At 47.9% G+C, this 26,404-nt stretch overlaps 1 protein-coding gene across 3 annotated transcripts in view; it reads right to left on the reverse strand.

Moving 5' to 3' along the window:
• Positions 1-26,404, reverse strand: part of STAT1 (signal transducer and activator of transcription 1) — a 590,542-nt gene that overhangs the window by 70,861 nt on the left and 493,277 nt on the right. The window contains exons 24-25 of one of the 3 annotated variants that reach the window (XM_086955382.1): positions 21,724-21,756; positions 12,266-12,636 (exon numbers count right to left, since the gene is read on the reverse strand). The exons of 1 other annotated variant lie outside the window; for it this stretch is intronic. In XM_086955382.1, the coding sequence (XP_086811508.1) occupies positions 12,607-12,636; positions 21,724-21,756 (63 nt within the window). In that variant the 3' untranslated portion in view covers positions 12,266-12,606. Of the gene's footprint in view, positions 1-12,265; positions 12,637-21,723; positions 21,757-26,404 lie in introns of those variants that run through there. One more of the 3 variants, XM_086955383.1, reaches the window with a different exon arrangement.

The raw sequence follows: 26,404 nt of genomic DNA on the forward strand, positions 1-26,404 counted from the left end.
CTGAAAACAAAGGGACTGGTTACCAGAAAGCACCTCTCTCTCATGAGACAGGGCAGGGTGTGGGTCTGAAGCTCACCAGATTCACCTGCCTCATACACAGCTCATTGAACAGTTACTACTTGTGTAACAATATATCTGTAAGAGACATTAGCTAGTGATAGATTCCTTACCTTAAAATATTCCCTAGGTGTCAGACTGGATCAGGAAAGTTTTCTGCTTAGCAGTACCCCTGCGCGCCAGTAGGTGGCGTCGTAAGTGCCGGGATGACGTCACAGAGGCAACTTAGGCGCCACCCATGCGCCCTGTCGTCAGTTCTGTACACAACTTTCTGCGCCGAAACGCAGAGCCATGCAAGATACTAACCACTGGTGCATACAACTAGGGCCCTAAAAGGGGATGACCTTAACCCTAGTAATCAGTTCGCAGAACGGGGAGGATGGTTGGGGCGGTAAGGAATCTATCACTAACTAATGTCTCTTACAGATATATCGTTACACAAGTAGTAACTTGTGCATTTGAAAGAGACACGTTTGTGATAAGATTCCTTAGCTTAGAACAGATACCCCAGCAATACCAACCCCAGTGGTGGGTCTGCGAACAAGATTACACCAAAAAGTCAGGGAGCACAGAACGGCCAAAGAAGCCGTCTCTCCGGACCTGACTGTCAAGGCAGTTTTGCTTGGTAAACGTGTGCAGAGAAGCCCACGAAGCTGCCTGACAAATGTCCTGCAAGGGAACGCCACGTCCCAAGGCAGTAGTGGTTGCAGTTGCCCTGGTCGAATGGGCAGGCAGTCCCACAGGAGGCTCCTTCTTGGCCAAGGAGTAACATGCTTTGATGCAGAGAATGACTCACCAGGAAATGGTCCGTTTGTGCACAGCCCGACCTTTTTTGGCACCCACATAGCCAACAAAGAGCTGATCATCCACCTGGAACTGTTGTGTATGCTGCAGATAGAAAGCAAGCGCACGTTTTGGGTTCAGACGGTGGAGCCTATCCTCTTCCCTGGAAGGAGGCGGAAAGAAGGTGGGCAAAGTGATGGTCTGCCCGATGTGGAAGGGCGTAACAACATTTTGCAAGAAAGAAGGACGGGTCCGTTCAGTTCAGTTCAGTTCAGTTCAGTTCTTTAGCTTTATTCGATTTTGTTTAAAATCATAAAAGCATACATTTAAAAACATTCATTACAAAAATTACATATAAAAACACAAAGTGGAAGAAAGATAAAACAATAGTCCATGTATCATGAATAAGTTCCTTGGTTTCATAGTAGAATTCATGATTTCCCATACCCATGGCCAATGAACATTGTTACAGGGTGATTGAAGGCGGAAAATCCATGGCCACACAATGCACGCGTATTTCTGCCCTTCAGGTGAGCAGACTCTGCCCTTAGTTTTAGTCTAGGGGTATATACCATGCTCGGGTAGAAGTCGCGTAGGTCCCAGATGGATATAGAGCCATCACCTTTGCGGGGGTACAAAGTTCGCAGGTAGGGAACGACTGAGCTGCTTCTAAATTTTATTAGAACAAGGTCACCATCTATATCTTTTTGTAGGGAGCCTAGCCAACCCACCCTTCTAACAGACTTGATGGTACCGTCAAAACCTGGGGGCAGGGGCCTGTTTATAGTTAGCCAATATGTGACTTTGTTAAGTAAGTCTTGTTCCCACTCAGTTTTACCATGTTTAATTTCTGGGACTCCCGCAAGAACACATACAAAGGGTGCAGCCTCCGGGGGTAGCTGTATGTGAGTTGTATTCATGTTAGACTCTACTTTTGTAGCAGTATGTTGTAAAGGGCCCGGTTTGTGATTAGCTTTAGGTGCAATAGGTGGTGGAAGGATAGGGAGTAGGGGGCGAGTTTGATTGTTACTTTTGGTACCAAGTGGGTTGGGACCGATTGATGTTAAGGAATTTTCAGTGCGGGTTTGGTTGGCCTTTAAACATTTCTCTATTCCCGACAGCCTATCCTCTAATGTGGTAATTTTGGCAATTAGTGGAGAAATGAGTGAGCCAACCGTTTGTTCAATCTGGGCCAGAAAGTTCGAATTGAAGGAGGTTATCCATTGGTCTATTTTTTCTTCCAATTTTTGAAGGGGATTAGTACAGGCAATGGAGAGCTAAAACAGAGTTTTTGTTGTTTTGATTTGTTCCCTGTGGGCTTGACCCCATCCCACTTCCTTTTGCTAGATGATGACTGCGAAGAAACAGTGTTTGGGGTATTAAAGTTTTTGGGTTGGGCCAGGGGGCTTACGATTGGGGTTGACATACTGGTTTGTTTGGCGAGGCAAGGGGAGGAACTTTTGAGTTCATTTCCGGGTTCCACAGTGGCATACCTTGTTTTGCAGAGGGAATTTAATTCATCCAGCAGCGAGAGGTGTTGCGGTATGCCATTAGTTGGATCGGGCGATTGGTTGATGGATATGCTAGCCTTGGCAGGTTCATTCATATTGGCAGTGGGCGGAGATGGCCTGCATAGAACTTGTGACCCTGAGTGCAAGCCTCTCTGTCTTGGCGGTGTGATGGGATCAGGGGGAGTGGCCCCGTCCCGTCCTCCTCGTGCCTCTGAGGGCCACAAAGTGCCCGCCTTTTGCCCGGGCTAAGCCCGGCGCGTCCCGCGCGCGTCCCGCGCACGTCCTCGCGGGACGAGGGAGCAGGCGAGTCTTTATGCGCCTCCTGGTGCGTGAGAAATGCGCAATGAGCCCCTGTGGCTCCTGGGGCTTGCAGTCTGGCAAGTGGTCTGTGGCGCTGGACCGGCGGAGCAAAGCCCGGCTGGTCGGTGAGGGCAGGGGGGCGGAGCTAAGCCCGGCCACGATGCAAGGAAACACCCACGAACACCGATGGACTCTGCAGCAGGCGAGTCTTTATGCGCCTCCTGGCGCGTGGGAAATGCGCAATGAGCCCCTGTGGCTCCTGGGGCTTGCAGTCTGGTAAGTGGTCTGTGGCGCTGGACCGGCGGAGCAAAGCCCGGCCGGTCGGTGAGGGTGGGGGGCGGAGCTAAGCCCAGCCGCGATGCAAGGAAACACCCACGAACACCGATGGACTCTGCAGCAGGCGAGTCTTTATGCGCCTCCTGGTTCGTGGGAAATGCGCAATGAGCACCTGTGGCTCCTGGGGCTTGCAGTCTGGCAAGTGGTCTGTGGCGCTGGACTGGCGGAGCAAAGCCCGGCCGGTCGGTGAGGGCGGGAGGCGGAGCTAAGCCCGGCCGCGATGCAAGGAAACACCCACGAACACCGATGGACTCTGCAGCAGGCGAGTCTTTATGCGCCTCCTGGCGCGTGGGAAATGCGCAATGAGCCCCTGTGGCTCCTGGGGCTTGCAGTCTGGTAAGTGGTCTTTGGCGCTGGACCGGCAGAGCAAAGACCGGCCGGTCGGTGAGGGCAGGAGGCGAAGCTAAGCCCGGCCGCGATGCAAGGAAACACCCACGAACACCCATAAAACCACCGTGTCTGGATGAACAGAAAGGAAAGGAGGTTTGGAAGAAAGGGCCTAGAGCTCACTCACTCTGTTAGCAGAGGTGATAGAAACCAGGAAAGCCGTCTTTAGAGTGAGAAGACGTAAGGGACGGTAATGAAGAGGCTCAAAGGGAGCCCACATCAGAAAATTCCCATTGAGGCATTATGAAAGGCACGGGAGGAAACGTGTTTATAATGCCTTTGAGAAAGCGGTTAACAACAGGGGACTTAAAAAGAGAAGGCTGATCAGGAAGCCTCAGGAAGGCAGAAATGTCAGAAAGATAACCTTTGATAGTGCAGAGAGCAGAGCCCTGCTGGGCCAAAGACAGGAGAAACAAAAGAACCTCAGAAAGAGGGGCAGAAAGGGGATCCACAGCCTTCGCTGTGCACCATGCCACAAATCTGTTCCACCTGCAAGGCGTATACGTTTTAGTGGAGGGACGCCTGGCTGCCAGAATGACATCACAGACTTTGGGAGGAAGATCAAAAGGTGTCAACTGCTGCCGCTCAATCTCCAAGCATGGAGGTGGAGGCTGGACAGATTCAAGTGGAGGACCGTCCCCTGCTGCTGTGACAGAAGTTCCTCCCGAAGAGGCAGACGGATCGGGGGATCGATGCTCATACTGAGTAGCTTGGGATACCAGACTCTTCGAGCCCAGTCCGGAGCCATAAGAACGACTTGGGCCCAGTCGCACCTGATCTTTTTCAGCACTCTGGGCAGAAGTGGTATTGGTGGAAAGGCGTACAACAGACCGCAACTCAACTTGCGACGAAAAGCGTCTCCGAGCGAGTGCTGCTTTGGAAATTCCAACACACAGAACTGATGACATTGTGCGTTCTCTTCGGTGGCAAATAGATCTAATCAAGGCTCTCCCCACTGCTGAAAGAGAACTTGCGCCACGTCCGAGTTCAGACGCCATTCGTGATCCATCATGCACCGGCGGCTGAGTTTGCCCAGCCTGGCGTTCAGAGAACCTGCCTGGTGTTGAACCACCAAGGTAATGCCGTGATGTTCTAGCCAAGTCCAAAGGAGCAGAGCCTCCTGACATAGGGCCCTGGACCCCACCCCCGCCCTGTTTGTTGCAATACCAAATGGAGGTGGTGTCGTCTGTGAACTCCTGCACTACACTTCCCCGGACAGAGGGAAGGAATGCCTTCAGTGCAAGCCGGATCGCCCACAGCTCCAGAAGGCTGATATAGAGCTGGGACTCCGCCCGAGACCAGAGGCCTCTGATCTCCACCTCTCCCATGTGGACTCCCCATCCCAGGAGGGACGCATCCGTCACCACTGACCAATCGCGGTTCGTGCGCCACCACTGCAACTGTCGCGCAGCGCCCTCCGAGACCTGGACGTGATCGGACAGATTGCCCTGATGCTGTGCCCACTTGAACTTCAGGTCCCACTGCAGAGCCCCATATGCCATCTGGCATGTGTCACCAGCAGGATGCAGGAGGCCAACAGACACAGAAGCCGGAGGGTCATCCTGACCAAAACCCGGGATAGAGGCTGAAAGAGCGGAATCATAGCCTGAATATCCCGGACTCGCTGCTCTGGAGGATAAACCCGAAACAGCGTCGAATCCAGAACCGCTCCGATGAACGGGAGCTTCTGAGAGGGACTCAGGTGCGACTTCGGCACATTGATGGAGAACCCCAGCAAATGCAGGAGGTCGGTCGTAGTCTGGAGGAGGGAGACTACTGCCTGGGGCCAGCCTGCCTTCAACAGCCAGTCGTTGAGGTAGGGGAAAACTGACACCCGGACCGGCGCAGATGAGATTCGACCACCGCCATCACTTTCGTGAACACCCGAGGGGCGCTGGTAAGGCTGAAGGGGAGCACGGCAAATTGAAAATGCTCCTGGCCTACCATGAACCGCAGGTAACGCCGGTGGGCTGGCAGGACTGGAATGTGAAAATAAGCGTCCTGCAAGTCCAACGCTACCATCCAGTCTCAAGGGTCCAGGTCAGTCAGGACCTGAGCCAGAGTCAGCATCTTGAACTTTTCCTTCCGGAGGAAGCGATTGACGTCCCGGAGGTCCAAGATGGGGCGCAAGCTCCCCTTTTCCTTCTTGAGAACCAGAAAGCAGTGTGAATAACAGCCACTCCCTAATTCCTGATTGGGAACATACTTGATGGCCCCCTTGGCCAGGAGGGCCGTGACTTCTTCACAGAGAAGAGCCAAATGATCCCCCAACATGCGGTGGCACCGAGGTGGCATGGCTGGAGGGGAAGATAGAAAGGGGAGCGAGTAACCTTGGCAGATTATCCGCAGCACCCACTTGTTCAATGTGATTTTGCGCCAGTGGTGGAGGTGGTGACGGACCCTGCCACCCACAGGCTTGGGGTGTCCCCTGAAGCTTGGATTAGGAAGGCTTAGAGGCGGAAGCAGCGGGGGTGGAGGTGGACTGACCCGCTTGCTGGGTACCAGACCCGCTCCTGCGGAAGCCATTGCCGCAGCCACGCTGGGGCTGGTTCTGCACAGGCTTAGCGGAGGAGCCTGCTTGGGTGCTCTAACCCTGGCACAAAACCCAGACGTGGCAGGGGCCTTCGTGGAAAGACCCAATGACTTGGCCATGGCGCGTGAGTCTTTAAAGCGCTACAGGGCATGGTCTGCCTTGTCGCCAAAGAGACGGGACGCATCGAAGGGCATGTCAATGAGCGAGCTCTGGACATTGGGTGAGAACCGAGTGGAACGCAACCAGGCATGGCGCCGCAACGCCACAGTCGAGGAAATCGCCCTGCCCAACAAATCAGCGGTGTCCAAACCACACCTGATGGCAAACTTCACTGCATCCTTGTCCTCCGCAATCGCTTGGGAAAGGACAGCCTGGACCTCCTCACAGCACTGAGGCAGAACCTCTGCCACCGAATCCCACACTGCGTGGGAGTAACAGCCCAATAAGCAAACTGGGCTGAGGAGAACAACCTCTTGCCATATTTGTCCAGCCTCTTAGAGTCCTTATCTGGGGGGCAGAGGGAAAGGCACTCTGCGATGTCGAGGCCTGAATGACCAGGCTCTCAGGCGTGGGGTGAGTGGTCAAGAAGGCGGCATCACTAGGCGCCGGACTATGACACTTAGTGATGTTCTTATCCACCAGTGCCCCAGAGGCCAGCCGCAACCAAGTACCCAAGAGGACTTCGGTAAGGGCCTCATTGAAAGGGAGCAGCGGCTCCGATGACTTAGACGCCGTCTGGAGCACTTCCGTAAGGATGTTGGTCTTAAGGGCCACCGTTGGGAGGTCAAGATGGAGAGCCTCGTGGCGTGACGCAGCACCATAGTATAGGAAGCGCCTTCCTCCATAGTAGGCGGAGGCGAGGCAAACCCCGGGTCAGAGGACACATCAAGTTCACGGGCATTTTGAAGGCCATCCACCCAATCCTGCTCGGAGTCATACCGCTGCGCAAGGGGGTCCTCGGAGCCGTCCCAATCCTCGACTGGCTCCGGGGTAGAAGGAGCCGACCGCAGCGGCAGGGCCGGAGAGGGGGTCGGCGGCGCGGGAAGCAGCGCAGGTAGCGGCGCCAGCCGGAGCCACGCCGGAGTCGCATCCCAACGTGGATCCCAGGCCGGAACAAAATGGTCTGGAAACCGGGGCAGGGGCAGGATAAATGGCATCCAGTGTGGTGCCTGTGGCGGTGCTGGGGCCTGAGCCTGCAGTGCTGCACCTTGTGGCGCCGGAGCCGAGGGCGCTGGATCCAGTGGCTCCGGGGCTTGCGCCAGAGGCGGTGCCGCCGGGCCAACAGGATCTGGACATGGGACCGAGGGGCCCGCAGGCGCACCAGCGGGAGCACGAGGCCTAAACAGGCAGTGCATGGCAGCAAGAAACTCTTGCACCTGTTCGGGAGTTGCCAACGGACCAGTGTATAGCGGGTAGGCTGCGGGACTCCCAGGCTCCGGAGGAGCCACATGGGTGGAGCCCCTGTCCCCCAAGTCCGCCTCGGGGAGCGACGGGGAAAGCCTGAGAACGACCGCGCTTCTTCGACTTCTTTTTATGGCGCCGCTTACTAGAATCTGAAGGTGAAGTCTTAGAGTCTGGTCCCGTGAGCGGTCCCGCGAACGACCCCTAGACCCGGAGCGGCGGTGAGAGGAGTGCCGGACCTCTAGCAACTTTGAGCCTGCTCCCGTAACGCCTTCTGGGCCATGGCACGACAGTCCCGACAATCCCGGGAGTCATGGTCATGCTCCAGGCAGTAGAGGCAGACATCATTGGGGTCTGCCATCGACATATTACGGTGGCACGACCCGCAAGACTTAAAGCCGGGTATCCCTACCTGCACCAGAGACAAGAAAGGGAGACAATAAGTCTAAAAAAAGAGGTACGTGCTCAATCCGGATCTGCGCTTTCGGCGCGGAAAAAGAAAGAACTGACGTCAGCGCACATGGGTGGCGCCTAAGTAGCCTCTGTGACGGCATCCCAGCGCTTATGACGCCAGTGACGGGCGTGGAGCCGCACAACGCAACCTACTGGCACGCAGGGGTACTGCTAAGCAGAAAACTTTCCAGATCCAGTCTGACGCCTGGGGAATATTCTAAGGTAAGGAGTCTATCACTAACGTGTCTCTTTCAGATAGTGCCATATTAAAATAGTAGACTCAGCCTATGCTATTCATCTTCCTTTGTCAATAACGCTGCTGTTTGCACCTTACACAAAAATACAAATAAACATGATTTAATAAAACAAAATATGAGTTAGGTACTTTTGTTGTTAACCATTCCATTCTGGCAGACTAAGTCCCAGATGTGCATCAGATGTTTTTGACTGGTTTAAGTCTTTCTCTACTGCTGTTAGTCTGCTGCCTTACTTGCATCATGCAATCCTAATCCTGACTTCTGCAATTTAATTGTGGTGAAAGCTCTCCAATTTCCTCCTGCACACATTCTAATTTGATGAAATGAAGTTAGAAATTCAGATTGTAGTTGTGAACATTACTTCATGGCATACCCTTTGATATTTGCTCTACCCAATCAAGTCAGGTATACACATCATATTCCACCAAGTTTGTCTCAAGGAGACACACACATCAACTGTAATGAAGGCCAGCATTATATACATGTAATCCTTAAACACGCCATTTCCTTAGATGGCCTTCCCAGAAAGATCGAATGAAAGATTGCTTCATGGTTATAATGGCTGGACTTTCAGACGCTACCAACAGATTCAGATTGTAATACAGAAACCATATCACCCCTAGATTCCAGAAGCTGCCCTGCCTTCCAGTTGTTAGAGAAACTGATTTCAAAGCTCTATTAGGGACTAGGTTTTCTTTAATGTAACGTGCCTGTTGTTGTAAATTACACTATAGACCCATCTGCCCACATAGACCTTTTCTTGACTCAATGCTTTTTGAAGAATTATCTAGAGAGTCTAAAAATGTCTTAACACTGCCTTGGCAGCAAGTGGTGAAACAAGTTACCACTCCATCTTAATGCTATCCATGGTGGGAGTTTGCCCAACTAAGGTCCCGCTGCTTAGTACTTTCTTTTATCTTGTGGAAGTGCAAAGATGACATTCAGGGCATACACATGCTTTAATATATATTATATATATGACACACAAAGCGCCTAAACCACACTTACTTCAAACAAAAACGATTTCAAGGCTGGAAAGTAATTTGCAAAAAATAACAAAATCATTGGCATTGAACAAGTTTGCCTGGTTGGGATTTAATAAATATTTTTCCAGCCTTGAAATCGTTTTTGTTTGAAGTAAGTGTGGTTTAGGCACTTTGTGTGTTATATATTCAATTATAAGGCCTAGCCTTTACCGCGTTTCAAGACCTATCTCCTTAGGGTTAATATATATTATGGCATAACATATAATACCAATTTTACTATTATTTTTATTATTAATATACATCATAATGTATTAATGTACATCACAATAAGGTCCAAACTGGGAGAAGACATTGCTATCTTGCTCGACCGTACTGGCTGAGCTCGACAAGCTGCTTATATGTGGATGGAGACTACTAGCGGGGACTCCCTTTATTGTCCTACAAGTGACTCAGGCTTGGGAAAAAGCAGTCACACAGTTCTAAGATGGGTGCCCTATGCCAGGTCTCCCCCGATTTGGTGAGTGCGCCCCTTCCTGCACATCCGTGACTCCATGGATGTTAATAAATGGATGGAGGGTGGTTTCCAGAGAGCGGGAGACCTATTTATAAATTGCACCTTTAAGTCAGTAGAGGAGGTTGGAACTCACAAATGCATAGATCAGGGACAATTTGTGCAGTATGTAAGCATATCTTGGCCGAACCGCAAGATCTGGACGTCCTTCCCGGAGGACCCAGGTCAGTCCCAAGTACCGCAGGAGAACATAGATCCCGGCTCCTCCAAAGGTATTATCTCCTGGGTAAATGCTGTCCTCAAGAGCGATAGGCAGATGAATGTTGCACTACAGCATGCCGCATGGAATGAGGAGCTGGAGACCCCGCCTTACGGATTGAGAATGAAATAGGGTACTGCCACAAGTCCAGGACATAGCATGCAATGCCTGGTTTAAATTGGTAAATTTTTATCACATATATAGAGCTTACCTGATGCCACAACAACTACATAGGGTCTATCCAATACATCCGGCAGGCTGTACTCTGTGTGGAGCAATACCAACAGAGTTTGGACATGTTGCATGGGAGTGCACGCAGATACAGGATTCGGGGTGAGGTACTACATGAGGTGCGTAGTGTGACAAATGTGACTGCAGAGCTAACAGCCCGACACGGCCTGCCGGGCTGCTACCTCTTCCCAAGAAGGGTAAAGACATGCGGTACAGATTCGCACAGTTGGGATAAGGGCTGGCGAGACGGTGCCCAGCCATACATTGGTCTGGCCCGACCCCTCCGGCTGTGGTTAAATGGCTTGCCAACTTCCTGAAATGGACAGTAGCGGAAGAAAGTAGGCTTCGGAAGGTCCATACTGATAACAACACAGAACATGATCTTGAGATTTGGCGGAACATATTGGGCAATCAAGGCACAGACCTAAGTGGCCCCTCAGACTCTGACGCATTAGACACAAACAATGCTGATTCCTCTTTGCTGTCCAGGAATGTGACTGAGCTGGATTAACAGACCCATCCCACCTACACCCAACCTCCCCTGCTCCTTCTACCAAAAGGGGGGCCTCTTAGGTGATGTGGACGGTTCACCCCTACACAGTAACCTTTCTACGATAATGTAGTGTGTCTGCCTGATGTTGGTCTGTGCTTTTTTTTCACTATCCTCGGAATGGGGACCCACTGCCCCCGACACCTTTTTTTATTGACTTTCATGCTTATGTCAAGATGATACCCCATAACATGCTATTGCACTGTTTATGTTGTGTATTGTATTGTAAATTGAATAAAAAGACTTAAAAGAAATACATCAAAAACACTTGTATTGAAGTGGGGCATCAGAGAAGCAAGATGGATATTTTTCCTGAGACCTCCCACAACCTGCCTCTCTCCCTTACTCTTTACCCTATTTCCTTTTCTACAATGGGCGAGAGATGGATTTAGCTCTCTTGCGGAGCTTATACAAAGAGACACAGGCATATTGACGGCCCCTTAGCGACTGACTGTTGTGTAAATCATTTGCATATAGAGCAGCCCACATGTATCAGCCACCTGTTGACTGTAACTGTCATTCCTGAATTATGCCTGTGGACAAGCTCAAATCACTTTCATTGTTGTGACAGTCAGATGGGTCAGTACAAGGAGGGGGGGGGTCCTTTTCCTTTATGGTGCATCATGAGATCACAGGGAGTAAATGACAGTGCTTCCCAGGAACTGCAGAATGTTGCCATCACACTTGGACCACAAAGGCCAATCGCTGAGACTGCCTTAGCTTCGCTGAGTAGAGCGGAGCAGTGCGTATGGTAGTCAATGAAGGCAGAGATATTCTCAGGTGGGCCTTATCAGACGTTTTAAGCACTTTCACCAGGCTGAACATAAAAACTAAAACAAATGCGTGTTCCAAGAAATTCATCTAATGACTGCACAAACGAAATCTGAAGCAATTCATGTGCGTTTTAAATATGAAGAAATTAGGCATTTTTTGAAGATCACCCATTCCCTTCCCCCGGTCAGTAGACCTAAATGCCTCTGCATGGTTAAACGAAAAGGAAGCCACCATCACCAGTGGAGAAGTGTGGCTCAGGGGTTAGAGGCGGCAGACCCGGAATCTGAGATCGGTCCTGGACCAGGGTTCAATTCCCCGCCCCGGCGGGTCTTGGGCTACAAATTCCACGGACTCGATAATTCTCGTCCCGGTGCCTCCTCGACTCACGGGTTCACACTCTGCGACTCTGGGCAATAGCTTGCTTAATCTCCACAACGGCCCCTCGCGGCGGGATGCCTGACTTTCACCCTGTGGACACCCTGTCGGGGCTTCTCACAGGGGAATACCAGGACGGGTTCCCTAGGCAAGCGCCAGGATGCCCTTTGTGGTGACAGGTTGCGCTATATAAGTATACCTACATTTACATTTACATCACTCTATGATGCCCCAGAACCACCATGATCTGGACAAACGGCTGAAGTCGAACACTAGTAGCCTTGCACATTCTGCCCCAGCGCTGTGTACATTGTAGTTGTCTCCCACACTGCCACAACATCCATTCATGCTTATTCCCTCATGCACAACCCCAACTGATTGCTCCAGACCAACCACAAACTGCAATGTCCTCCAACTACACTATCATTACTTCATACACTGTCCTTAGCATCTTCATCCATCAATGCACTCACCTATTTATTGAGCCCTCTATGTATGCAACCATGATTCATGCTCAAGTTCAACCATCCATACAATCGCACACACAAACTTTCCAGAGAATGACTTGCCAATACTTATTTTACTTGCATAAAGGAGTTCTGTCATTAACAATCTTTACTGTTTCCTTCACATATTGTTAAGTACTCATGTCATATTTGCATTCCCATATCTTCTGTCATGGTTCACCAGTAAAATCACCATTTCACCCCTCATATACAATGTATGGTTTGCATCACAATGTTACTATATGGGTGTAAGTAGAGTATGCAAAAACATAAAAAAAACGGAATACAGTTTTAAGCACAACAAAGAAACTACTTCAACCAATAATATGGCCACAATCATGGATGACTATTACTATCTCATGCAAAGACATCTCGTTCAGTCTACGTGCTTTCTCATCATGAATTGAGCATGTCATTTATAAACTCCTGGAATAAAAAAAGAAAATCAAGCAGTTGGACACTATATCCATTTGTAACATTAACTAATGCATTTCTTGTCTATAGTGCCATATTTGGTGAATATATTCTTCCTTCTGCAGACTCCTCATATTTTGAAATGTGTCCACTATCAAACTGGTAATCAGTTGTTAACCACCAAGGTGCATCAAATGTCCAGCAAAATCGACACGAAGATAGCTACAAACCACAAAGGCCACATGTGACATTTAAGTTATATTTATGCATCGAGAAATGCAGACACACAAATATACGTATCTGCAGATATTGAGGCAGAAGCCTTTGTCCCCATGCTGCAGTTCTGCTTCACAGCTCAAAGCTCACAATTTCTGTGTAAGTGCAATACCATTACACAAGAAGGAAAGGTGAGGGTGAAAGAGGAATCGGCAACAGAGTATCCATTATAGTACTACTTCCAAAGGCAGTTCCCTCTTCAAATGGATATCTTGCTTCTTCACAGTAAACATATTTTGAAAGACTACAAAAGCACTATGAGCAGGTCAGGAAAAGAGGAACATTTATCTTAAACCATACACTGCAAAAAGGCCTCCACTTGTTTCATGTGAAGCTTGGCATCGATGTGAATAGAAGGCAACTGAGCAGTAACACACATATCAAGCTGCAAAACAGGCCACCAAAGTAACTGCCCAAACTCTGGCAGCTCAAGCCTTGATGGTATTCAGATTCCAGTGGTCCACTAGCTCTGAATAAATCTTAACACACACAAAAATACATTTTGAAATGATTGGTTTAGAAAATGCCTTGGTTTTTTTAAAAACACCAGTAAATCCTACAAAGAGGAGATGGTAGACACATAAAACTCAAGTATTTCTCAAGATCCAGGTAATTACATTTTTACTAGGGCGTGTGAGGGGAGATAAAAAAAAGAAAAAAAGGAAGAAATGAGGCAAGATGGACCTTTTGGGCCATGTGGCGTCCCAATTACTGACTATACCGCCCAGCCCGATGGTCAATACTGAGCCCACATCGTTGCTGGGCCACTGAGAGATACTGGCTAGCTGCTAGCAACTCTTGCACCCCAGAATCGCCAGTTCCACGTGCACCTAGCGAGCTGCTACCCAGGTGGGGTCACCAACACGGAGACTAGGCCCTCTTGCATCACAGGCCCAGCCGAACTCCACATGAGACCTATCATTCAGTGAGTATATGGGGCCAGCTTACCACCCTCCCCGACTTCAGTTGAGCTGCACCTGCTGCGGACCCACATAAACAGTTGGGTCCATAAATGCAATGATGCATAATGTAGGCTCAGCTCGCAACCATACAGCTGAGAGCCCCCAGAACTCATCTGTAGCTTCACATCCAGGGCAGTCCGAACATGGATGCTGTGGGCGCGGGGATTCAGCTCCTTGGGCTGGGACGCAGGGGTGTGTGGCCTGCTGGCCCCAACCCTAAACACAGGGATTGCTGCTCCAACAAAGAATCTGGGCAGATACCGAACTCCCCCACCTACTGTGTGGGACGATGGTGGAACTTAGCCCCAACAAGCACACTCCCCACTGCAACAGGTCGTCCGACGCCTCCTCAACCTGCATCATAGCACCCATGGCACTCCATTAGGTGCACATGGAACAAACTCTCAGGGACATGCTAACTAAGACTCCAGCAAAGAAAGCAGAATGACATTGGAACTAAAGCCTTAAATGGGGAGAAAGCAGAAAGACCTACATGCATTGAACCTCGCCAAAAAGAGGGGAGCCCCCCTCACCAGGGCCTTTATGAAAGGCCTGTTTGACAAACTTCATCAAGAAATGATGTTGCTCAGGGCAGAGGTCACAAGGGACAAGGGTAAGGGGGTCCTGGGACACAGAATCTCCACCCTGAAGCAAGTGAGAGTGGAGGAACTGGATTCTTACAGATGGGAGTTTGTTGACCTGAGGGACCAAAACCTCACTCTTCAGGCGCACTTGGAGGACCTAGTATATCAATCCAGTCAATCCAACATCAGCATCCGGGGAGCCCCCCGAATGGGCGGAAAAAGTGGATATCAAAGCGTATGTTAAGTGCTTCTTCCATCAGGCCCTCCAAATGTTGTGAATTCTGGATGCATAGGGGAACGCCAGAGTCTTTTGAGTATTCAATGTGGCTCCTAGGTAGTTTTGAGCATTGGCAGGCTGGAGATGTGATTTTAGCACATTGACTGTGAACCCCAGTTAATGTAGTAACTGAATTGTTCTGCGAGTATGCTGGAGATACTTTGGATACGTACTGGCTTTGATGAGCCATTTGTCCAAGTAGGGGAAGACCTGGATGTGGTGTCTTCTTAGGTGAGCAGCGACTACTGCCAAACACTTTGGAAAGACTCTGGAAAGACTCTGGGGGCAGTGGTGATTCTGAACGGGAGTACTTAGAACTGGTAATGTTGACCCGCTATCACAAATCTGAGAAATTTGCGATGAGCGGGATGGAATGGAATTTGGAAATAGGCGTCCTTTAAGTCCAGAGTAGACAGAAAGTCGCCCTTTTGCAAAGTGGTAGTACTTGTTGAAGTGTTACCATGTGAAAATGGTCTGACTTTATGTAAAGATTTAGTTCTCTGAGGTCAAATATTGGTCTAAGAGTGCAGTCTTTTTTGGGTATTAGAAAGTAAAAGGAGTACACTCCCGACCAGTGGTGTTGTGGTGGTACGGGCACTATAGCCACTTTTAGGAGGCTGAACCTCTTGTTTGAGGAGGTGCAGGTGATCCAGTGAAATTTTGTGAGACCTTGGGGGAATGGAGGATTGTTGGTGAACTCCAGGCAGTAACCAGAATGGATAATTTCTAGTACCCACTTGTCTGTTGTTATGGACTGCCAGATAGGTAGGAAATCTGAAAGTCGCCCCCCAACAGGTGTTAAATTGTCGGGGGGAGTGCAGGGAAATCACTGCTTTGTGTTGGAGGGGGGAGGTGAGTGTATTTAAGCCTCTACCTCTGCCTTTGCTGTTGTTGCCTCTGTAACCCTCTCTGAAATAACCCTTAGAGGCAGAGGGTTGGTTGTTGCTTTTGTACATGGTGGTGGTCTCAGAGGAGGTATTTTTGGACCCTCCGTGGTAGAAGGAGTGTCGAAAGGAACCACATGCTTGTGTTAGTTGAAGGGCTCCCATTGGTTTGGCCAATTCAGTATCTTTCTTATTTTTTTCCAGTGAGGAATCTACCACTGGGCCAAAGAGATGTTCTTTGTCAAAGGTTGTGTTTAGTATGGAAGTCTGAACCTCAGGTTTGAAACCTAAGATACGTAGCCAGGTGTGCCTTCTTTAAAGGACGCTGTTGTTTACAGCTCTAACAGCAGTGTCTGCAGCATCCAGGGAGCATCTGATTCCATTATTTGAAATGAGCTGTGCCTCCCACACTAGGTCTTGCGCTTTAGATTTACGTTTATCGGGCGGAAATTGGAGCACATTCTCCATCTCGTCCCAATGTGCCCTGTCATTCCTTGCAAGCAGTGCTTGCCTGTTAGAGATGCGCCAGACGTTTGCTGCCTGAGAGGCTAACCTTTTCCCCGAAGAGTCAATTATCTGGGATGGAGCATCTCCTGTAGTTTGAGAGTTGGCCTTTCTATGAGCTTTGAACATCACTAGGGAGTCCAATGGTATATGTCACTTTATGTACGCTGGGTCAGATGGAGCTCGCTTGTACTTTTTATCTACCCTAGGGGTAAGGATACAGGCCCTGACAAGGTCATTAAATAGGTCATCAACGTGCCTGATCATACCCTTGAGCTTAGGTAGTGTGTGCAATGACTTTTCTGTGCTGCTAAGGGTTTCAAAAAGGAAATCCTCTTCAAGGGATTCTTTGTGCAGCTGTACACCATGATAGTCGACAGCTCTACCCAGCAGTTCTATGTAACCGACGGTGACTTCCGGTGTAGAGGGCTTGGTAGGGTACAGGTCAGGATCATTCCCTATGGGAGAGTCGGTATTATAATCTGCCCATGTGTCTTGGAGCAATGGTGCATTGTCCCCAGCCCCATCCCATTCCCATCCTCATTATCCTGATCTTCAGGCGTATGTGGTGGTGAGTATTCAGGTGAAATTATTGAAGTTTGAGGCTCAGGAAAAGAAGTAGAGGGGAGGTGGAGGAGGATTAGTACCGACAATTTTCCTCTTTAAAGGAATGTGGAAAGTGTCCTCTGTGTCAGATTTCCTTTTAAGGGTCACTTTTGTGGTGATATGTCCAGTAGTTGGATGGATGTACAATTGTCTCCGTTTCGGATCCAGTTTGTTAGGCGGAGCATCGAAATGTTGGTCTTGAGATGGAATTGGCACATCCGGTTGTTTTGGTGCCGATGGTTTTGTTGCTGAGGTTTTGGATCCTGATGATTTTGGATCCGAAAGTGTTTTCGGCGTCGAAAGGGGTGGGCCGGAGCCTGGCTTCGACTTTGATCCCAAAGGTTTTAGATCAGAGCCCGTTTTCGGACGGTTCGGCGCCGGAAGGCCTTTAGGTGTGTTTTGGTGCAAAGCCGAAAGATGGGGCGTCAGATGCCGATCTTGGCCAGGAGGTGGGGGTTGGACCGCAGCCTCCTTTTTGGACTGAGGTGCACTTTGGGGCAAGGGAGGATCAGTACTCACTGCCCTTGCGGGATGTCGTCCCACCCCCAGAGCCATAGTCAGAGATAGAGATGGGATCCTGTTCTTCTTCGGCTCTCATAGCTTCTCCGACTTCTTGTTCCGAATCCTCTCGGAAGAGGTCCAGAATAAAAGTTGCGTGTTGGCTCTGCATGTCACGACTTCGAGTCTGACGGTTGCGCAGCGTCTTCTTGGTGAGGAAAGCCTAGCACGCATCGCAGTCCTGTTCTCTGTGCTCTGGGACACGTACAGGTTGCATACTTCGTGTGAGTTGGCGTGGCACCAAGGGCAGAATTTGAATGGAGTCCATTCCATCGACTGAGGCAGAACGACCCTTGTAGGCTCGACAGCCTTCCACAAGCTTCCCGACTGAAAGAGGGTTTTTTAGATGTAAATACGATACGTGGAGAATAGGATACACAATCGAAAACAATACAGTCGAGGGTGAGAGTCTTGCGCCCCGAGGGAAACCGAACAAACGATGTCGAACCGGAGCGCAGCAATTCACGTCTGAATCTGATTGCGGAAAAAACTATCTGACAATGGAGTCGATGCCCATGTGCGCTATCACCGAAAGGAGGAGTCACCTACCTTGTGACTAGAAAAGACTTCTTCGAAGAAAAACAAACTTCAAACATCTGGACCCAACACTAGATGGCAGGAGTATGCAAAGCATGTGATCTACAGCTCATATGCCTCGAACCTGTATTTATTGAGTACTCAATGCCTAGTAGTAACACCAGCAGGTCCCGTAGTTTACTCATCCAATGAGCTAAAGCGATAATCCCAACAAAACATTTTTAGATCCCATGCAGGAACCACACTGGATGGTGGGAAAAGGTCTACGGGCACTCTTAGAATCTGTACTACTGCAGAGAGGAGACATTGGAGACTTATTCAGGGGGTGTCAAACACTAAAGCAGCTGTTAAAGAACCTTTAGCTGTACCAATATCGATTGAAATATAAACAATAAAAAATCAATAGCTGTTGCCGGTGCATAGAATAAATAAAAATGGTTCATCTTCTATAACATAGCACCAATTATCGCACAATGGCATCGGGCACAGAAAGCAAAGTGAAAAGAAGGGTTAAGACCTGGACCGTTATCAAGACATTCCCAAGACAATGGAAAACACTCTGGAACAGAATAGATGGCAATTCTTGTTCTCACTATTGGTGGTTCCCCACTCCATGAAAACTGTGGGACATTGATTTCTTTCATGGCATCCACCTAAATGTCCTCCCACATCACAACATTGAACAAAATCATGTGTTGCAGACACAGCAAGGCCCCTCTGCAAAAGGAAGAATGGCTTACACACCTTTTATGTTTAAATAATGCCTGGACACAATGTTTTCTATTAGGATCTGAACAATCCTTACCCAAATGGACAAAAGGAAGTCCAAATTAGCAATCTGGCAGCTATCTGCTGCAAAAAGCTAATGGAACATCTAGGATCCAGGAAAGAAGGATGGAAAGGTAAAGGTGCTACTGGAGGAGAATTCAAAGGCAAAAAAGCAAATGACTGATAAAAACACCTGAAGGATCTTTCTGGTCGAGTAAATCTACTCTAATTCTTACACCCCCTTTGGTGTCCAGTGAATGAAAGACGTATAATTTAAGAAGTTTGGAAGCAGTACTCTGGCCGAAACGAGTGAACCCATCTGAGTGTACAACCTCAAGGGCATCTCTTCATTTGTCCTTCGATAGGTGTTGAATGGGCTGCGGATGAAAGGGCTGCTCCTAAGAATTTAAATGTATTCATTTGTAGTGCTCAGCTGGGGTGGACAGTTCTACATGTCTAACTTTGGTGCCTTTTTTTGGAATTCCTCAAGAGAAACCTCAGTACTAAATACATGCTCTCTATTCAATAACATTACTAGATACATGCTTCAGATGGTTTCTGAATATTTAGACATCTTCATCCAGAAGAACAGCCTTAGGGCCGCTCCACAGCACATGGATCTGGAAAAGGAGTTTACTGCATCTCACCCAATCTGAAGGGTTTGCTTAGCTGCATCCACCCCACCAGACCCCATTTACCATGAAAGACTCCAGAATTTGCATTTCTTGTTGCCATAATCACTTGGGATAGCAGACCAGCATAAAGGTCACATTATAACTTGACGCCAGACTGCAGGATGTGAATACTTTACAGCCCAAAATATCCCAGGAATAAAACATTCTAACACTTATGTGGCTGTAAAGTGCATTTGGTTTACACTGGTGGTTGAGGCTTGCACCAAAAGAATCAGGAGGGTAAAGTTAGAAGAAGGAAAAGCAGAATCTTAAAGAACAAGCGTGTTTCTTAACTAACTTCTTAAAAACAAATTAAGTCAACAAAAGTCTATCAAAAGGGGCCAAGGTGGAGCAGAAACATTTACATAGTGATAGCAGCACCTCTCAATTGTGCCTGCTTCCAGGATATAATAACATTTGTAACCTATTTCTCAGCCAATAGTAGTTAAACGTTCATGGACCCTGTGGCTTTGAACTTCATCCAATAGCCCCAAAGCAGGAATGTTGGAAACCAGCTAATAGAAAATATCAGGCTCATTTCATCCAAGTGGAATCCCTCATGTAAATGGAGAGGACAAAGTGTCATCGGATTTCACATGCTCCCCAGGACCATCCAAACTGCCTTTGATCTAGGTGCTAAAACACCTTGGTGCCTCCTTACTATATATTGTCTAAACTAATGAAGTGCAAGGAAGGTAGGAGATGGTGGGGTGTACTACAAAAAATATTGAGTTACGAATCCCAAATGAAAGAATCTGGTAAGAGCAAAACATTTGATGATAAAAGTATAAAAAATACTTCCATGTGCAATTCCACTTACTGAGAAAAGAATTGAATTAATGACGGCGAGCCTTCATGTGTGCCATAAAGTATACTACAGAAAAATAGTGAATCAGAGGGTGTGTGAGAAACACATGTTTACCATATCAAGTCTTGTTGAGAATCAGAGAAATTCTAATCACAAAGAGAGATAGGAAAAACCAGTTTGACCAATATGAAATAATGGCGACCGTGTTTCGATCAAAGGTGATAGGAGGGTAATAATCAGAACAGGAAATTAACAACAAGAGTGGAGAGAAAAACTTAATAGCTGGGCCACAGTCCTCAATCCTAGACTAATGAAGGGAAAAGGTATAAGGCATAGTCTTGTGGGAAGACATGCAAAAATGAGGGCTATACGGGCAAGTTACCCAAAAGTCAGGAGCAAGATTATTGTGGACATAAAACTCGAAAAGAGACAAAAAACTGAGCATAAAGCAATAACCGGCAAGCTATAGATGACTTTAGGGGAGCTGCAATTATCAGTCTTGCACCAATCAGGACTTGCCATCTTTATTGCTAAAAAAAACTCTGCAGTATTTTGTATACTTTTATCATGAGGGACTCACCAGATTCCTTCATATTTGATTCGCAGTATCCCTTGCTTGATTGATCACTAATTGTATGTGAAATTTACTATCATTTAAAAGGAAATTTTAATACATTTTACAAGAATGACTGTTTTATCAATTGCAGAGTCTGGTATTTTAAAAAACGGGACAACACTGAACGTCGACAGCCACCGTTGCCTTATGATGAGGTTGATAAAGTTGCTCCATCGTCTATTGATGGCGCTACATACGTTTCTGGTCCCCAGTCTACACCTGGATGTATTTCAAAATATGAGCAATCTGCAGAAGAAGACATCTATTTGAAGCGCAGGGTATGGGCATAAAAGAAGTAAATGTGGTTAAATTAGCACATGCCATTGACTTGATATCTGTAACACTTTCACAAAGCTTTATCCTGTGCAATACACATGCAGGGGTATTCCATGAAACAGTTATGCCACTTTATCCTGGCATGCATGCTTGCTTCATTCAAACAGTTTTACTCCTGTCCTCCCACACTTTTATGGAAATGCTCATTACCTCGGGTTAGCATGAAGGAAAACTAGCAGGGCTATTTGGTTCAAGTAATTTTACAAACAAATAAAAAAACAGCAGTTCGACCACAAATACTCAAACATGCTAAAGATTTTTTGATACTGCTTAATGATCTGATCTCCAGTCAACTTGCGTTTTAATTGATTTCCCACCTATTCACTTTGCATTCTACAAATACAAAACATCCCATTCTCTCATACTAACAAAAACCAGCTGCTCCTTCCGGGGCTGTTTTGCAGGTTTTCATTTACACATTCTGAGGTGGTCAGATATAGTGTGATACCCGTTTTCCGGCTTAAAAAAGCACAAGAGGCCACACACAATTGCAGTATTTAGAATTATCGCTAACACTAGCTGACTGCAATACGTTTTTCTGCTTGCAGATTGCAAAGAACATAGGATTTACAGGATGTTGGTTAAGGTCTTCGAACTGACTGCAGGTTTGGAAGTATTTGTTGGTAGTACTGCTGCTTTACATGACACAAATTGTATATTTATTTAATTTGTATGAAGCTCATTTTCACATGCAACATCCTATACCTACCTCATTCATATGGGAAGCTTCGATACCGCATAACTACAGCAAATAAATGAGAAAGAGAGAGAGGGAGAGGGAGATGGGGGAGAGAGGGAGAGGGAGATGGGGGAGAGAGAGAGAGAAAAACCAAATTCACATTATATGATCATAAATGTGAAAGGTAAAATCATTCAGTTAAAAAAGATTAGATGCGGGGGAAAAGGGCAGCAATAAGAAGTCGCAGGACAATAAGTGTGAAAAGAAAACGTGATATAAATACATTGGCCAAGATTTAGATTTGCAAGAAGTAGACAAAAAAGCATTGCCTTAATTTGGATTTTAAAGGATAGTCATGAACCAACGCCACAGACATCCACCTAACAAGCAATCTCATGGCCATCTCTTGAATGTTATGTCAGCTACATTTCCCGCCTTAACTTACGGTTCATGGGGGGCGCTAGAGGGCGCACAGCAAGATGGCCGCACTAATGTTAGGCTCTGCCTGACCGAGCTGAAATCTGACAAATATCCGTTGCATCGTACCTGCTATGTGCCTATAATCAACTTGAGCGGCGTCTCACTTACTTATAGAATCCATTGGTGTCGCTGGTGATCGGACTGGATCAGGATCAGCGGGTGAAACGGACATTCTAGCCACGGAGCTGAGCTGCGGCAAATGGCGGCTGGGACGGCACGCTAGGCCTCTCCTGTGTTGTGCGGCCTGGGAACCAGTGTCTGCATTCTGTGCGGGCCCCTTAGTTTGCCGGGGTCTGCGCTGTGCGGCGGATGCGGCTTGCTCTCCTTGAATTTGCGGGACGGCTCTCAGGAGCTTTCGGCGGACCGGAGAGCTGGGCCATGTGCGGTTGAGCCGGTGAGGAGATAGAGAGGGGCACTGGCAGTTGCGGAGACAGCCTGTAGCAGCAATTCCAGATAAGAACTGCCTGGAGTGTTGCCGCCCGTCGGTGCTGGCTGCGGTAGGTGAGGTTCCGGTCTGACTGCGGCTCGGACAACGGAGGCGGGATCGGGCCGCGGGCGGGGGCCGTGTCCTCCTTGCTGCGGCTGGCGCGGGGGGGGCCTGGGTGAAGTGTGCGGCTGGAAGGATCGCACTGGGCCTGCTGTGATAATCCGATGACCGGGGAGTGTGCGGAGTGTTCCCCGTACTATTAGTGCCAGCCCTGAAGTGGGAATTGCAGTGCTGTGGGCGAGAGCTGCTCCTGCGGAGATCTTCGTGACTGAGGCTGTGTCAACAGAAGGAGAGGGGCTGGGTGCGGCCTGCCGTCGGCGGGATTGTTGGGACCCTGCAGAACACTTCAGGGATAGGAGCGGTGAGGCACCTGATACCGCCTGGGGCATTGCCTTTCTGATGTACTGTGGCATGTGGTGAGCTGGCAGCGGAGGGGGAATTTGAAGAGCATATTGTTAAGCGCATTCTGGAATCCCTCATAGACTTTCACATCCTCCTTGCTGCGGCTGGCGCGGGGGCCTAGAAGTCGTCTGAGCCTGGCGGGATCGGACTGGGCCTGCTGTTAGCATCCGGAGAGTGGGGAGTGTCCTGAGAGTTCCCCATATTGCTGCTGCCAGCCTTGAAGTGGGCCATGATGTGCTGTGGGTGAGAGCCGCTCCTGCGGGCCTTTCACAATAGAGACTGTGTATATAGCAGGAAGGAGGAGAGGTGTGGACTGCCGTCAGCTGGATTGGTGGGGTCAAGCAATAAGCGTACGGTGCAGGAGTGGTGAGGCACCTGATACCGCCTGTGCTATTGCTTCTCTGGTATTTTGTGGCATGTGGTGCACTGGCAACCGAGGGGGAACCTGGAATTCATGTTCTGCTGCACATTCTGGAAACATCCATAGGTCTTCGCCTGCATCTATACTGCAGACCTCTTGCTCTTGGTCCCTGGATACTGAACGGATTCGATTGGGGTGTTATCCTATTGCCTCTGAATGTGCTACACTGAACTACGCACTGCTGTGCGCCCGAGTTGTTCCGGGCTCTGTGGGGCTGGTTGGATGGTTGATCTGTGAGGTGCCTCTGGGATAGTGAGATTTATTGAAGGAGAGGAATTGGTATAGAATAGTACACTACGCCTGTGGTGTCGGCAACCTGTGGGTGATCTCCTCTTCACATTCTGCCTGGTGGAGGGGCTGTGGTATAGTTTCACTTAATGCATATTTATCTTCAGATATACTGTGACATTGTCGCAGTCATGGGACGGACGGATAAGTCACAACCACGTCTCACTTTTGAGTCAAAGAGGGCCCCCCAAGATGCCACAGAAAGCTGCCTCTGACTCTGAAGCGGAGGCGCTTACTGACACTCCTCTCACGCTGGAATCTAATTGGCAATGCAGCGCACTTTGCAGTCCTTTGAGGGAGCGATGGCCGCGGTAAATCATCGGCTGGATCACATGTCCCTAACAGCTAGGGAAACAAAATGCGTGTGTGGGGGAGGTGGAACAAAGGGTCTCTGCAGCTGAAGATGGATTGACAACGGTTTCCGACCGAACATTGAGTATGGAGAAGGTCCTCTCAGTAATCCAGGCCAGGAACAAAGACTTAGAAGCGCGGTCCCGCGCAACAATATACGAATTACTGGGCTGCCGGAATCGACAAATGTGGCCCGGATGGAGTCGTTTGTTGAGCGCCTGATTACTGAATTTTTTGGCTCCGAACAGTTATCGAATGTGTTCATCGTGCAGTATCGCCAAGATTTTAAATTATCGAGACCGGGATACTATCCTGCGCTTGGCTAGGGAGAAGGGTAACATTACACATCAGGGCCATACCTCGGTCTTTTTCCCTGACTTTACCGTAGCAGTCCAAGCTGCTAGAAGGGAATTCAGTGCTGTGAAGCAGTTCTTGAGGTCAGAGGGAATTTGCTACGCTATGCTCTATCCTGCCAGACTTCGAATAGGGGAGATGGGCGGTGGCAAGATTTTTAACACTCCAAAGGCTGCGATGGACCATGCTAAAGCATTGAAGAGCAAGAAACGGGACTCTATAGCAGGGTCTGATGATGTTGAGTAATGGAGACTCAGAACTGCTATAATGGTTGATGGGGTTATTACTGTGTTTTTTATATTTTGTGCTCATGCTCATACCTGATGGGCCGCACTGTTGCACTGCTCTCTGACTGTTAGCATTTAAGATGCTCGCTCCGAGGGACTGGTTTGTTCACCTGAACTGATATCGGCCACTCAGTTATGTAGCCTCCTAATTCTTTTCAGCGACCTAATGTTTTCTGTGAGGCTGTTCATACTGCCAACTGTACTGTGGGGTATTGTGCTTATTTGTGATTTGAGCTGCATCTTTCTGTTCCTGTCTTTAGGGCTATGGCCTATGCTTAGGCTGTCCTGTTTTCAGTTTCTATATTTGGTAAATTCTGGTGGGGTTTTTTCAGTGTTTTCAATATCTTAAAAAACAGCTGTTATCAGTGGTTACACATTTTCACGCCACTAAAAACAACAGAAAAAGTGTTTTTCCGGTGTTTATGGAACGTTTTGCTTTTATCATTGCTTGCTTTCTGCACTGAAAGAACATGGTATATGGACAGTGTACGTATAGTGTATGTGAGGTCCAAAGAGATTTTTGCAAATTAATCATATTGTAGTACACCATACAATACTTCTTCAGCGAGTCTTTGGTCATGTGCGCTCGTGCTTTCCTTCCCATGAAAACGTCTGTGAAAAGGCCCTCTCAGCATTCATAGCCCCTTGGGCTGAGAACCGTCAGCTAAGGGACACAGTTGGGATGACTCTTTCTTTGGTGCCACATAAAGCACAAAATTATAAATATTTGTGTTTCAATTCCTGGGCATAAGAAAACAGTGCACCAGAATGGACTAAAAAGTCAGTAGCATCCCTCATTAACTGATTGTAAAGATGCTTTCAGAATACCATCTAACAAGTGGCAAGGATGTCCTACAGGCAATCACTTCAGCTCGGGTATCAATTTTGACAGGTCATCACACAAATGTTTTATATACGTAGCTGAATCACTGCAAATACAAACAATATCACTCTAATCTATGTTGAACTGGGAAAGAACCTTTTTTTGCAAGTGACACTGCGTTCCATGTTTTCCAAAAGTCTGGTGTCATGTTTTCACCACTATCCCAGATGCTTGGTGATATATATACTTGTCACTATACCTTGCATTTAATGTTTAAAGCCTGAGGTGTTGGCAATTCACCTACTATCAATACTGACCCTCTAGAAACTATGGTCTGATGTATTAAGGGTTTTTACCCATTCTCTGTGGGTAAATGTGATGACACATATTAGGAAAGATTTTTATGAAACTAGCCATTTTACCAATCAGTGAAAGAATCAAATGCAGCCAAAATATCAAATATAATTTTGATATGTCCTGATTCTCTACAGTTTATAAAATAATTAAACTAGACCTAAAAACATGAAACTAATCCCTGCATCTTTAGACCAAAGGCCATAAAACTGAAAAAAGTAAAAGGAAGAAGAAACAATATTTTAGTGGCATCCCTAAAGAACAAAACTCAAGCTGAATAATGTTAGCCAGTCTTTCTTACTGCTAGCTTGTATAACAAAGTTACATTTTATTGACCCCTTCAGTAAGAACAAAATGACTCTTTCACTTTATTTTTCCCTTTCTTTGAATGGTATTTAGTTTGTGGTTGTGCAGGTGTTTTTTCAGTGTTATCACCGGTGAGGGCTATTTTTCTTTCCGTGGGG

Source organism: Lissotriton vulgaris, chromosome 2_1 (genome assembly GCF_964263255.1).
Source record: "Lissotriton vulgaris chromosome 2_1, aLisVul1.2, whole genome shotgun sequence".
Classification (NCBI taxonomy): domain Eukaryota; kingdom Metazoa; phylum Chordata; class Amphibia; order Caudata; family Salamandridae; genus Lissotriton; species Lissotriton vulgaris.